The sequence below is a fragment of the Vombatus ursinus genome, unplaced genomic scaffold (genome assembly GCF_900497805.2).
Source record: "Vombatus ursinus unplaced genomic scaffold, bare-nosed wombat genome assembly UNPS02014786.1, whole genome shotgun sequence".
NCBI lineage: Eukaryota > Metazoa > Chordata > Mammalia > Diprotodontia > Vombatidae > Vombatus > Vombatus ursinus.
In genome coordinates this window covers 39,950,037-39,965,372 of record NW_020954564.1, presented here as the reverse complement: position 1 = coordinate 39,965,372, position 15,336 = coordinate 39,950,037, and the positions used below count along the sequence as shown (strand labels likewise).

Genomic DNA, 15,336 nt, shown 5'->3' with positions numbered 1-15,336 from the left:
TGGAGTAGTTTAAGCCAAGAGGCAGAGGTTTGTTTGGCTTTTAATGCCTTTCCCAATATGGCCCCAGTCTGCCTTTCCAGGTTTATTATGCATTAGTTTCCTTACCATGTTCTATGTTCTAGCCAAATTGGTCTACTTGTACTCTATGATAGTCTGCCCATTTTCTTTCTGCTTTTTCAGAGCCTGCTTCCTCTGCCTCAAAGACTGCCTAGCTTCCTCCAAGATTCAGCTCAGGTGCTATCTATTATCCATGGCCATAATAAGGCTCGTAGGGGATAATTCCCTATTCCCCCCATCTTCTACCCCACACCCCAGAAAATCAATTTCCATACATTTTGTATGTATTTAGTGTTTCCTCTGATCAAATGTGGTACTTGAGGTCAGAGATTATTTTGTTATTATCTTTTTATTACCAGAATATAGCATAATACCTGTTATGTAGTAGGGATTAGATTATTACAGTTAGGACAGATACTTAGTGGAAAATGTGCTAAGACCCAGGAACCCAGGGTTTAAATCCTGACTGCATTCACTTTGTGACCCTGGGCAATTCACTTCTGTAAAACTTCTACTTGCTTTTGCTAACTTGGTCCTATGTGTTAAATAATAATAGTTATCATTATAAATAATAATAATAAATGAAGCAGTAAGGTTGCACAGTGGTTAGAGTGCCACATCTGGAGTCAGAAAGACTCATTTTCTGAGCTCAAATATGTTCTTAGATACTTATTAGCTGTGTGAGCCTGGGCAAGTCACTTAATCCTGTTAGCTTCAGTTTCATCATCTGCAAAATGAGCTGGAGAAGGAAATAACAAACTACTTCAGTCTCTCTGCCAGATGGGGTAATGAAGAGTCAGAAATTTCAGTCAGAAATGACTGAAAAACAACTAAACATAAAAATAATAAATTTCATTATATCATAATTATATATGTTATATATAATATATGAAATTAAATGAACCATACATACTAATATTATATATGATAATTATGCAATTATATCACTTTTAATTATAGCTATGTAATTTATATATAATTATACAGTATGTGTAGCTATAATTATACAATAACTACTATTGTAAATATATTAAAAAAAATCCTCCTCTGATGCTATGTCATAGATTGGTAATGACCCTATGTAATCAAAACCTGTACCATTTAAGCACCAACTCTCATAGATTCTAAGAAGTTGGAAAGGTTTCATAAATAGGACCAATGATGGACTCTGTTATGTTAGAACTAGCCTAGCCAGTTTAGAAGAGACAGTGTTGTTTGATAGAATACTGAATTAGGAATCAGGAAGTTCTTTGGGTCCCACCTGAGACACTTCCTGGAAAAAATCACTTATTCTTTCTGAAGCTTAGTTTCTTCATCTGTAAAAAGAGGATAATACTCTTTGTAGCTTTTACTTCACAGGGTTATTTGGCAGTCAAATGAAATAATGACTGTAAAGCCATTTGTAAACCTTAAGATCCCATGTAAGTTTTGGTTGTTATTAAGTCCAGAAGCATCTATCACCAAGTTGGTTGTAGATGATGGATATATGTGGCCACAGTAACTTTAAAAACAAACAAAAAATCAACCAAATCAGGGATGGGTTAGGATCTGCACTGTTAGCAGGAGTACCTGTATTGATTAAACTTTGTTACTGTTGTTTAGCTGTGTCAGTCATGTCTGACTCTGTGACCCCATTTGGAGTTTTCTTGGCCAAAGATACTGGAGTGATTTGCCATATCCTTCTCCATCTCTCTTAACAGATGAGGAAACTGAGGCAAACAGGGTTAAGTGGCTTTCCCAGGATCACACCACTAGGAAGTACCTGAGGCCAAATTTGAACTCATGAAAATGAGTCCTTCTGACTCCAGGTCCAGCACTCTATCCACTGTACCACCTAGCCAGTCCATTGATAAAACTACAGATTCTCAAATGTTCGAGGCAATGATGATAGCTGACATTTCTGCAGTGCTTTAAAGTTTACCAAGTGCTACACACACTGGATTTCATCTGATCCTCATAAAAACATTATGAGGCAGATAACTAGCTATACTTATTATTTTTTACATTTTACAGATGATGAAATTGTGGCTCAGAGAGTTTGGTACTTGTCCATGATCATATAGCTAGTAAGTCTAGAAAGTAGTCTGAAACAAGATCCCCTCAACCTCTCTTCCAAAAAATCCAGCACTCTTTCCACTACAGCATTGAATATAATCCCCATTTTAAAAGGGAGAAAACAGAGAAAAAGAAAGAGAAAATCACATGACCAAGGTCATCAAAGTTGATGGCAGAGTTTGTACTAGAAGCCTAGCCTCCTCTTTTTAAGCCCAGTGCTTATTTCTCAACATGCTCCAAATATTAACTCATCTTATCCTCACAACCAACCTGGGAGTTAGGTGCAATTATTATCCTCATTTCACAACTAAGCAAACCAAATCAGAGAGATTAGAGGTGATTTGCTCAGAGTAACACAGCTATTAAGTGTTTGAGGCTGAATTTGAACTCCTGTCTTCTGGCTCCAGGTCCCACCCTTTATCCACTATGCCACTTATATAATTCAATGACCATCATGCACTGCCTCAGGCCCACAGTTTATAGAACTAGGCTTATAAATAGAAAGCACAATTACCTTTTATCTCTTGGTGCTATTTTCCTGGGCATTTTCCTTTGGTGGTTCTGGGAGTGGGTGTGAGGAAAGACGTTATGAACCTTGTTCTCCTGGACAAATGTTCTTTGTCTACTGCTCAAGATGACTAGTGATAATATGGATGTGGATCATACAGACACAGAGTCAGAAGGAACCTTAGATGTTGTCTAATGCACCCAGTTCCTGAACAGAAATGCCCTCTACAACACTTTGGACAAATGTTCTTTTGCCCTCTCTGCTTGAAAACTAGCAGAGATGGAGAACTCACTATCTTGCAAGGTAGCCCCTTTCACTCTGAGACAGTCCTGGATAGGAAGTTTTTGTTTGTTTGATTTGTTTTGTGTTGTTTTGTTTGTATTCCTTCCAATGAAGTTGACATCTGCTTCTCTGCTACTTTTATCCACTATTCTTTGTTCTGCCCTCTGGAACTAAGCAGAATAATTCCAATCCCTCTTCCATATGACAGCCCTTCAGATCCTTGAAGACAGCTATTTTCTACTATTCTCCAGGCTAAATATCCCTCGTCCCTTCCATTGATCTTTGTATGGTGCAATTTTGAATAGTCTCCTATTTTCCCTCCTCTAATCACCCTCCAGCCTGCTGATGTCCTTTCTAACAGGGTTATGACTCTGTACAGAAAGTGTTTTGTATTCATCAAGGTTTCCCATCACAGAAGTTAGTATTTCAGGTGAAAGTCTGTCTTTTTTCTCCCTATGGCTTATATGACTCAATGGAAGGAATCTGTATTAGTTTTCAAAAACCTCAAGAGCTCCCTCCCAAAGTTAAATTCCTTTCCTGTCCTTTTGCCTATAATGTTGCCTTCATCTTCCCTCTGCTTCTTCCCCTCTCCTCCAACTTCTATACCTGATAATCCTTTTGTCCCTTTCAAATCTCTTTTATTGGTGGCTGCTGGACCATGGCTCTGTCATTTTCATTAAATGTGTCCTCTGAGACTAGTGTAGCCCAACTCTGAGAAAACACAGGAGTCCATTCCCCCCAATTCAGCTGCACAGTGAATCTTCAAAGCATCCTCTTCTGAGATTGGGGCTGATATCTTGAGTACTCCCTTACTTCTCAGCTTTCTTTGCCTCATCTCAAATTTAAAAATCAAAAGAAACCCAAAAACCTTAGTCTCAAAACAACAGGTGAATTCTTTATTCGTTAAGGGGGTCTATGTGGAGAAAACATGGAAAATTGGAAAGTTTCTCAGTAATTATTGCCCAGCTGGGATCCTAAGTACAAAAACAATGAGAGAATCAGAATGTTTAGAGACACTTCATGATACAGAATGTTAGAACATACCAAATTCAATGTTGTACTTGAAAGATGAATCAGAACATAGACTAAGAATTGGAAGAGAAATTAGCACATGGAATGCTAGAACATAAGAGTGTTTGAGTTGGAAGGCACTTGAAAACCTAGAATGCCTGATCTGGAAGGGATCTTAAAATGTTAGAACATAGAACATTGATTATGAGATATGGAGGGTTCCTTTAGCAATCTTATCTAACCAACTCATTTAACATAGGAGGCTCAGAGAGGTGACAAGTTAAAATTTTAAGGTCACGTGATTAATTAGTAAATTTTAACCTTTATGGAAAATACAGTTTGACTGAAGAAACAAGGCTAACAGACCCCAAACAAACCTAGAACATTTCTGGATGAAGCACAAAATAAATTGTACGAACAATATCCAACCTTGATTATTTGAGTCTAAATTTTTATTGTGTAGTCTGGGGAGTTTGTTCAGAGACTGAGAAGTGTGTGTGTGTGGGGGGGTAGTACAGGTGAACTGAAGGTTAGACATGGAGAATTTTTAGTTTAACCCTATAAAATGCAAATCTAGTTCCACTTTCCCTGAAATAACCCAGGTCCTATGACAAATTGCAACTATTTAAAGGGGAGGGTTTAGCACCTTCCCTCCGGCAAGTTATTTCCTGCTCTGTATCTCAGTTTCCTCATATGTAAAACATGTATTTGGAATAGAAAGTATTTTAAGCTTCATCCAGCTTTAATATTCTATCTTCTATCATTCCCTTTGGTGCCAATTTCATATGATTCTTGACTCTCCCAAATTCAGTTAAGGTTCTCTTTCCTTTATGATGCAGAAAGTTCTGCAAAGCATAGATCAGCCAAATTTTCAAGCACAACTTCTTTTAAAACATGAGTTAGATTGCAGCCCCTATGTCAAGATAATGAGCATTTATTAAACACTTAATTGCTTTCTAGGCATTATGCTAAGCCCTGGAAATACAACTAGAAGTAGAAAGAAAGACAGTCCCTGCACCTATAGGAGCTTACATTCTAATGGGGGAAGACAACATGTAAAAGACAGATGAAAAGGTGTGGGATATTTGATATGGGGAGGAGAGAAGAATTAAAGGGGGCATTGGAGGAAGGTCCACAAGAGTCAAGATTGCAGCTTAGAGAGGAGCAAAGACATAGCTGTCCTATGCCTTCTACTTAAAATGGAGATTATAGAAGGAACCAACCAACCAGAGGGAGAGGCCATGGGATGGAAGGTATTTCCATCATATGAAGTCCAGAGGTTGACTGAGTTTCCAGGATGAAGAAGTTTCTGGGACATTGTAAAGAAGGTCTAGGCAAGTTAAAAGTACAGCCTAGAGAGGAATGAAGACGTGGCTGGCTTGAGCCTCCCCTTTAAATGTCTGTACTGACAAGTGGTATATCTTTCTTCCCATCCCAGATGAGTTCATCAGGGTTTTTCAGGGTTAAATGCAATGAAGTCATATGATCCCATTTCTCATCTATGGCCTCTCAGCTGGGCAGCTCCCATTTTCCTGTCTGATTGCTGCCACTCAGGGAGAGAAGCCACTCTGAAAATGCCAGCCTCAGGAACTCTCTACCTCTTCCTGCCCTTCAGCCCCATCTCTGAGAGGCTGTTGACTCTTTCTCTTGTCCCTATCAAGTTCAGGCCCTGCGTGTTGCTGCCGGATAGAATGTGAGCCTGGAACTGCAGCTGATGATGTACGTCAACAGACGCTCCCAGGCACAAATCAGAATAATTGTGTGAATCAGTCCTATTTTTCTCCTCAATTAAGACCCAGACTTTCCAATTTTAAAGAAACACATACGACTTTGCATCCAGGGAGAAGGAAACACTTGCCTGTAGTTGTTTTGCTATTCTCTGGTTTGGTGTCCTTAGTTCTCCTCTCTGGCCAACTTTGTGCCTCTTTCCTGTCCTTTTTTTTTTCCTCCTGTCCTTCCTGCTTTTTCTTTCCCCTCCCCAGCTATGAGGAGCACTGTCTGAAATTATCTTTCAGAAATTCCTGACACTACCAATTATTCCAAGTTAAGCCACAGTGATTTAAATGGTCCATGGAATCTTTTTTCTGACTTTTTCATTTTGCTAATAAGATGACTCACAGGTTAGTTTATCATTGTGAAGGAATCATGGGAAGATATTGTAGAGTAAACATTAGGATCAGAAACTTTAGAACTAAAAAGTTAGTCGGTCATTTCACAGATGAGGAAACTGAGGAAGTGAATTGAGTAAGTCACAAAGGTCATCGCTCTGATAACACAGCTAGTATTTAAACCCAGCACCTCTGACCCCAAATACAGCTCTCTTTCTAACCTCATAAATAGAAGGATGCTTCATGAAGTAGGATAAGATAAGCACTTTTCTTTTTTTTCCCTGAAGGCAGCTAGGTGGTACAATGGATAGAGTAGAAGGCATGGAGTCAGGAAGACTCATTCTCCTGAGTTCAAATCTGGCCTCAGATGCTTATTAGCTATGTGACCCTAGGCAAATCACTTATCCCTGTTTACCTCGGTTTCCTCACTTCTAAAATGATCTGGAGAAAGAAATGGCAAACCACTCCGGTATTTTTGCAAAGAAAATCTCAAATAGGGTCAGAAAGAGTTGGACATGATGACTGAACAACAACAAATGATAAGCACTAGATTGGAAAACAGACAGCACGGGTTCTAGTCCTAGCAGAGCCACACCTAGAGTACAGCTATGGGAGCTTTCACCCAGGGCATTGAAATTTAGAGGGCACTGAAAATAATAATACCTTTCAGTAGCAAAGAAACAACTGAGATCAGCACCTAGCTAGCAAGAGTAATTAAGAACATGATTACCTACCTACCTGCCTTGGCTCCTTCAAACTCCTCCTCCTCCTCCTCCATCTAGGCCTGCCTGGCTCCTCCCCAAACTGGTGGCTTCCCCAGCAGCAATTCTGAGGTATCCTAGAGTCTTTCTTCCAGTAGATCATGTATCCCAGATCCCTCCATCTTTCATAACAGAATTTGTCTTTAAAAATTTTGATTTGAGGGTACATTTTTTGTTTTTTACTTCAGATTCTCAATGTCCCAGTTTAAGCCTATCCTGCTTTGCAATCCACCTCACTGTGTTATTAGCCTTTGGTCTTCATAATGATAATGTTAAGTCACATTCCAATAGTACTTTCTTTTCAACAGCTCTGATGAGGTAGATAATCTAAGCATGCATTTCCATTTTCCAGATGAAGAAACTGTGGCCCAGAAAAATGGGTTCCAAAGCTAATAACGGTTCAAGTCAAGACTCCAACAGAGATCTTCTGATTTAAAGTGCATTAGCCTTTCTTCTATACCCAACGGTTTTTCTCCAAGGTATAAAAAAGAGTCAGGAAAAAGGATCTCTAGTGTCCCTTTGAGCTCTAACATTCTGTGATCTAGTCCAAGCACAGTATTTTACAGATGAGGAAACTGGGGCCCGAAGAGGGGAAGTGATTCATTCAAGGTCACAAAGTAAAGTGACTGAAGAGAGTGACTGTCTACTGAAGATGGACAATTAAAGAAATGAAATATTTGCTGTGAAGCAAAACGATGAGCAAGGAGTGGGTCTAATGTCCAGCCATGATTCATAATGCCACATCTATAATCCAAGACGCCTTTTAGTTGAGCTCAAAGTATTTTGCAGACCTTGGCTTATTCATCTTTTCTCAGTGTCTCTCCAAAATAAACAAATAAATAAATTATGTAAAATAGAATTCAGCGTATCATCCAAAAGCTAAAAATTGCTGTTTGTCTTCCATCCTGGCCTATACTCTAAGAAGTAACCATTTTATAGAATTTCAGGGAATTAATCAGGCTCTCATTACAGTATCAAAAAAAAATGGCAACAAAGGAGCCAGAAGATAAATAAAGGAATAATTCAGAACAAGGGCTTCATTTTTAAACAATTCATCCTTTCTACTTTTAAAATCCACACCCAGTTAGCAAATGGAAGTTATGGGAGTTTTCTATTTTGTCTCTATCTCCTTCCCTACTCACCCTACTCTCAGACTCTCTGGCTTATATTTGTCTGATCTTCACCAAAATGCCACCAGCCCTGTTCTGTACTTTCATAGGCAAAGCTGCCAATTAAAATCAGCAGGGTGTTTGGTGTGAATTAGGGCTCTCAGGCTGGCCTGCTGGAGTGGAGTGGGTGGTTCTGAAGGTGACGGGGAGTGGGTTGTGCTCAGGCAATGGCACCCTGGGGTTGAGCCTCAGGCTTCTGAAAGAGAAACTCTGTCACTCAGGCCCCTGGCCAGTTCTGGAGAGGGGGAGATGAATCCCAGCTGATTCCCCTCAAGCCCTGTATGCCCTGGGTTGGGAATCTATGGGCAGCTGAAAGGATTGGAAAGAGTCCTAGAATGTGATGCAGAAGGTCTGGTCTGGTTCCAGTCTTAGCTCTATGTAAACCCAAAATTATCTCTCTGTGCCTCATCTTCCTCTCTCTAAAATATAGGAGTTAGACTAGATAACCTAGTCTCTGAGTTCTGGATCTAGGATCTTAGGATCCAGTGATTTAGCTCTACTGTTATAACATTTATGCATTTCCTGACATCCCACATGCTGAGCACAGGGTGTGGCACCTAGTAAGTGATTAATAAATGCTTGTTTACTGTCTGTATCCTAAAGTCCCTGCCATCTCTGATCGTCTATGTTATAAAGTCCTTTCCAGCTTCAACATTCTATGTTCCAAGGTTCCCTCCAGCTCAGACATTATTTGATTTCAATTGTATTTTTTTATCATTTTTTTTCATACTTGAATAGCGTTAAAGAGTTTAGAAAGTAGGCATGGTAAAGCAAAATCATGTCATTTTCCATGGAGAAGTTGAACTCCTACCAAAGTCTTCTGATCAAGCACTGGAAGAGGGCAGGGTAGGGGGACATGGTGGTGTAGGAAATGGGGTTGGGATGGGATGAGCAGAACAGATTTAGAAAGGAATAGTGAGATTCTCTCCCTCCCTTCCTCTTTCCTTCCCCTTGGTACATCAAGTCCCTCTTTCTAGTCATTATGTATTGAAATCCAGGAGTAAAGAAAGCTAGTTATTTGGTTGTATTGGAATTAAGAGTTTGCCAAAAGTGGAAGGCACATTAGGTCTCCAGGGAGGGAAAAAAAGCATCTTCAAAAACGTTCCTTGTTGCCTTAAGCCAAATGCCTTGTAGTAGGGCTGCGTCAGCCCTTTCTCAGACCCTTTCCACTAGTGCTGTCCTATTAAGCAGGCCTCTCCTGTTCCCAGGGCTGAGGCAGTCTGTCACTTGCTAGCCTGGGAGCAGTTATTTATAGAATTCAGTCCCTCCTTCCCATGCTCCCTAGCCTCGCCTCTCTACTTGCAGGCTAGCTCCAATTATCTGTGAATGGGGGAGAAAGAACCTGGCAGGTCTGGAGCTGGCGAGCAATGTGTAATGGTCCCTTCACACTCTCAAACTTTCAGTGTTTTTCATTCTTTCCATTTTTACTCTTCCTTTCACTTCTTCTGCCTCATGGCCTCTTTCTCTTCCATCCTTTCATCCATCCTCTACCACCCCCCTCCCCACTGCTGGACTAGTCTTTTCACAACACCTCAGTTAATCAGATGTTTAAACCTATATGAGATTTCCTGGTGAATTGAACTTTTTGGTTCACTAAAAGTGAACCTAAAAATTGTTTTCAACTTATTCCTTGATATTGACAGTATTTCTCCATTTCCTTGCCTTAGGAAGGGTATTCACTCAAAGTTAAGAGGACAGGATCTGCTTCTGTTGGTATGGATAGCTATGTGACCTTGGGCAAGTCAATTCTGAAATATGACTCTCAGTTTCTTCATCTGCAAAAAAACAAACAAACAAACAAACAACAAAAAATAAAGGTTATCTCCAAAGTCCTATGTGGATTAATAGTCTATGTCCTACCATAATACAGAGTTTTAGCTTTCTATGTCTAAGCAGTTTATGGTCCCTTAGAGTTCTCTATTTTAAGGGACCTTAGGACATGTGTTCCAGACCTATTATATTCCAAGGTCCCCATATACCTACCCAGTATTTTGTATTCTAACATCCTATGTTCTAATGTATAACTTCTTATTAGATGGCCTATGTTCTAAGGTACCTTCTAGCACCAATATTTTGTTTTAAGATCTTTTCAGCTTTAACATTCTATGCACCAAGGCCCCTTCTAGTTTTAATGTTCCATGTTAAAAGGGCCAGCCTACTCTAACATTTTAAGACTCTAACTTTAGTGTGTTGAGTGTAACTACAATTTAATTTGTCATCTTTCTTAACATTAATGATCGCTATCCTAGGGGGCGGGGGGAGGTATAAGCGCAGTAGGTTGATATGAATGTATGCCGAAACCAAGTTGTCCCTTGGAAGTTGCTTTAAAATAAGCAAATATCATTAAGATCCCTAATGTGACCTTTATCTCTTTATCCTCAAAATCCAAGATAGAAAAAAAATGAAAAAGAATATAGGTCGGAGAGTCAGGGCACCTGAGATCTAGCTATGGCCATGGCAAAATTCTTCTTTTTTAATGGGAACAAATCACTTCTGAGCCTGTTTCCTCATCTTTAAAATGGGGAATGTGGGGTCAACTAGATGGCACAGTGGATAGAGCTCAGGCCTTGGAGTCAAGAGGACCTGAGTTCAAATCTGGCCTCAGACACTTGACACTTACTAGCTGTGTGACCCTGGGCAAGTCACTTAACCCTGATTGCCTCAGCAAAAAAATAAATAAATAAATGGTTGGGCTAGATTAGCTATAAGATCCCTCAAAGCTCTGTTCATTTACATTCCCAATTTTATGTTCTAAGGCAATATTATCAAGCTCAAATAGAAACAGATCCCTGTTGGCTGCATACTGACTTAGAAAACAACAAGTTTACATTATCTATGTTGTGTTGCATTTTTATATATTTTGTTAAGCACTTTACCAACTACATTTTAACCTGGTTCAGGCTACATTTGCTCCAGACTGCAAAAATATGGCAGCTCTATAAAGGACTTTGGTTCTCTCACTTGACGTTAATCATGAATTTATTAGATTTCCTCATCCATATCTTCTCCCCTCCCCCAGGGTTTAGAGTCAGAGGACCTGAATTTGAATCCCAGCTTCGCTATCCATTAGTTATGTATGTAGCCTTGCAGAAGTCATCTCACTCTTCTGCCTGTGACCTCATCTCTAAAGTTGAGGGCATTAAAACACGTATCTCTTGCAGTTTTAAATCGTACAAGCTGATGATCCTGTTTACAATGTCACTCTTCAACTGATATATCACAGAATCATAGAATTTTAGAGTTGGAAGGGACCTCAAAGATTACCTAGCTCTTCCCTTTCCCACTCTCATGGCATTTTTCTGTGTTTTTTTTTTTCTAGGCCATATTACATTTTTTTCTTCCTCTGTCTCTATCACCTCTTCCATTTTCATCTCTCATGTCACCCTTCCCTTTGTGCCATCCTTTCCTTCCATTTTCTTTCTCTTTCCCCCATGTTTTCCTGTCTCCCTTTGCCTCCAGCAGTCCTGCCCCCCCATCCCTACACATTGTCCCCTTTCTAAGCCCCCTTGCTGTTCCTCATTGCTGTATCATTAATGTGCTCTTTGATACAGCTCACAGCCTAATGATTATTCTGAGGTCAGCCTATGCAGGTGCCATGAATTTCACTAATCCAACTCAGAGAGCCTCTGTCCATAATTGCCCCTCCTGTTCTACAGGGTCTGAATCCTAATTTGTTATTAGCCACGTTTGCTGCTGCTATATTCCCAGGGCCTTTATTTTGTCGTTTTCTTTTTTCTTTTTTTTTTCTTTCGTTCTTTCTTTCTTTTTTTTTTTTTTTTGTTTTTTACCCAGAGCTCTGAGCTGTTCGGAGGAGTCCAAGAATTTGTCACAATGAAGTATCTATTCTGAGGGTGGGGGTAGGGGCTTCAGGTTTTACAAAGAGTTCCAATGATTGGCAATGAGAAAAGGGGTGCTATCAGGGCAATGGAATATTTGTTGATTGGGAAGGCACCCTCTAAATGGATTATTGTGCTAAGAGATTTAAGAGGGGGTGAGAGCCATGTGTGGTCCAGTTGAAAGAGAGTCTATGTGGGAATTTTCATTAGGTGGTATGGAGAGTCACAGAATGCCAGATTTTGAAGGGATCATAGAAATCATACAATTCTAAAAGGTCACATTTATATAGTGTTTGGGGATCACAGAGTGCTTTGCAGTCATCATCTTATATGTTTCTCCCCAGTAATCATAGAAAGTAAGCAATAAAACATTTTTTATCCTCATTCCACAGATGAGAAAACTAAGGCTCAAGAAAGTTACATAACTTGCCCAACATCATGTAGCTAGTAAGTGGCAGGGTCAGAACCTGAAACTAGATCTACTGATCCTTAAGACCCCTAGGCTGGCTTCCTTCTTCTTTCCTCCCTCCCTCCCTTCCTTCTTGTCTTCCTCCTTCTCTCCCTTCCTTCCTTCTCTTCCTTCCTTCCCTTCTTCTTTCCTTCCCTTTTCTTACTTTCTTTCATTTTTTTCCTTCTTTCTTTCTTTCTATCCCTAATTTTATAGCTACAGAAACAGCCACAGAAAGGAAAAAAAGACTCACAAAGGTCAGAAAGTTTATTAGTGGCAGAGCATTGACTAGAACCCAAGTCTCCTGTCTCTCAATCTAGTGATATTTCTAGTTGTTCACTCAGCATGGCCGCTTGGGCGAGGGGATGCTTCAGTTAAAAAACAAATATTGGACTCATATCTCATACTTAGCAAATGATACAGATTTTAAGGTACCCACTGTATAGCTTCTTATTATTCTGCCTGTTTCCCTGAGTGTGGTTTCTTTTCTGTTCTACTTGCTGTGATAAGATTGCTTTCACAAAGCCCAGGTTCTGGGAGTCAGGGAAGGGAAAAAAACTTGAGCTAATTTTAAAATCCAATGCAAGCAAATTCATGGTTACTTTTACTGTGGACAAGTGGTAAAAACAACAACAATTCTAATATCCAATTCAACTAAAATATATATTGAACACCTGTTGTGTATAAAGCACTGTGGTAGGTACTTAGAGAAATACAGAGATAGCTAGAAGACATAGTCCTTGCCTTTAAGGAACTTTGAATCTAGCTTATTTATACTCACAAATATAATTAAATTGTGTTTTTGTTCAACACAAATTAGTGTTGAATAAATGTCAACCTATAATACAAATTAGAATATAAATATATGAGAGGTACAAGGGATGTGATATTTCCCAAAAGGGAAATACCATTTCAGCACTTCAGCATGTGTGGCATGTGGTGTGTGTGTATGTGTGTGTGTGTGTGTTGTAATCAAAGATAACTTTGGGGAGGCTTTATTTGGGTTGATTCTTAAAGGAGATCCATAGGACCTAGAGCATCACTTCACTCTCTTTAGGTCAAAGAATTTATAGCTGAAAAGAACCTTAGATTCTTCTAAACCAATGTGTTGGATGAAATTAACCTCATTGTGTAGCAGTGGGGGTAGGAGAGGAAAACTGTACCATGAGATGGAAAGTAATTCACCCAAAGTTACACATTCATTCACTAGTAGAACTAGTATTCAAACGCAGGCAGATCCCCTGACTACAAATCCAGTCCTCTTTCCCTTAAAACCTATAATTTTGCTTTTGTTTTTGTTGTTTTTTAAATTTCTAAAATGGGAGTAAATTATTTCTAATATCATTTCTAGGATAAGTGTTTTCTGTTTGAAACATTTTATGTTTTCATGTCTCACCCATTTCTATCATTTCATGGTCTAAAGTTGTTGGAAGCTCTGACCAAATCAGTTTCTTTAAAGAAACAGGAAATTGAATGTCAGGGTTTCAATAGTAGTGTTGTGCATGGGCCTGGCATTTTTTTCCGGGTTAGATGCTTCTCCCATCCTGACCCCCACAGTTTATTGAAAGGTGGCTGACTTGCTTCTCTCTCTCTCTCTCTCTCTCTCTCTCTCTCTCTCTGTCTCCAGGACTATACAACAGTGGCTTACTAGAGTCCAGTCCCTGCTCTACTGCAATGAGAATGGATTCTGGGGGACCTTCTTGGAAAGTCAGCGAAGTTGCGTATGCCATGGTAGCACCAGCCTATGCCAGAGGCCCATCCCCTGCATCATTGGGGGCAACAATAGCTGTGCCATGTGCAGCCTGGCCAACATCTCACTCTGTGGCTCCTGCAACAAAGGCTACAAGCTCTACAGGGGCCGCTGCGAGCCCCAGAATGTGGATTCGGAGCGCAGCGAGCAGTTCATCAGCTTCGAGACAGACCTGGATTTCCAGGATCTTGAACTGAAGTACCTGCTGCAGAAGATGGACTCCCGCCTTTATGTCCACACCACCTTCATCAGCAATGAGATCCGCCTAGACACCTTCTTTGATCCCCGGTGGCGCAAGCGAATGTCCCTTACCCTCAAGAGCAACAGAAACCGCATGGACTTCATCCACATGGTTATTGGTATCTCCATGCGTATCTGTCAGATGCGCAATAGTAGTCTGGACCCCATGTTCTTTGTCTATGTCAACCCCTTTAGTGGAAGTCACTCTGAAGGCTGGAACATGCCCTTTGGGGAATTTGGGTACCCACGCTGGGAGAAAATTCGCCTCCAGAATGGCCAGTGCTACAACTGGACTCTGTTGCTGGGCAACCGATGGAAAACTTTTTTCGAGACTGTTCATATCTACCTACGCAGCCGGACTAGGCTGCCTTCCCTACTGCGCAATGAGACTGGACAGGGACCAGTGGACCTGTCTGATCCCTCCAAAAGGCAGTTCTACATCAAAATCTCTGACGTGCAGGTGTTTGGCTACAGCCTGCGGTTCAATGCTGACCTCCTTCGGAGTGCAGTGCAACAGGTCAACCAGTCATACACACAAGGCGGGCAGTTCTACTCCTCATCCTCTGTGATGCTGCTGCTGCTAGATATCCGGGACAGAATCAATAGACTGGCGCCCCCTGTGGCCCCAGGGAAACCCCAGTTGGATTTGTTCTCCTGTATGCTGAAGCACCGCCTGAAACTGACCAACAGTGAGATCATCCGTGTGAACCATGCACTGGATCTCTACAATACTGAGATCCTTAAACAATCGGACCAAATGACAGCCAAACTCTGTTAACCCCAGGGACTCCTTGCTAGGGACTGATCCTTTTGCTGTACAAAACAACAGAACAAAACAAAACCTAAACAAACAAAAAATCACCATCCACAAAACAAAACAAAAACAAATACAAAAAAAAGATAAAAAAAATTTGTAAAATGTAATTAATATTCAAAGAAAGGGGAAAATTCCTCATTTGTTGGAAAACTAAACCGTTCTAGCAACTGTATAAAACTGTCGGGCATGTTTGTTATTTCTATAATCCGTCATAAAAGAAGGGTCACACCTTTCTCTCGAGCTGTGAAGGTGTTGCTTGGTAGGCTTCAGGGGCTGCATTAAGGGGGTAGAGGA

At 40.4% G+C, this 15,336-nt stretch overlaps 1 protein-coding gene across 1 annotated transcript in view; it reads left to right on the top strand.

The window, feature by feature from the left end:
* The window catches only part of LOC114047135 (BMP/retinoic acid-inducible neural-specific protein 1), a 168,211-nt gene extending 153,111 nt beyond the window's left edge, over positions 1-15,100 (top strand). Inside the window, exon 8 of the mRNA XM_027867890.1 lies at positions 13,863-15,100. Coding sequence (XP_027723691.1) covers positions 13,863-15,003 — 1,141 coding nt within the window. The 3' untranslated portion in view covers positions 15,004-15,100. The remainder of the gene's footprint in view (positions 1-13,862) is intronic.
* Positions 15,101-15,336: the final 236 nt, after the last annotated feature.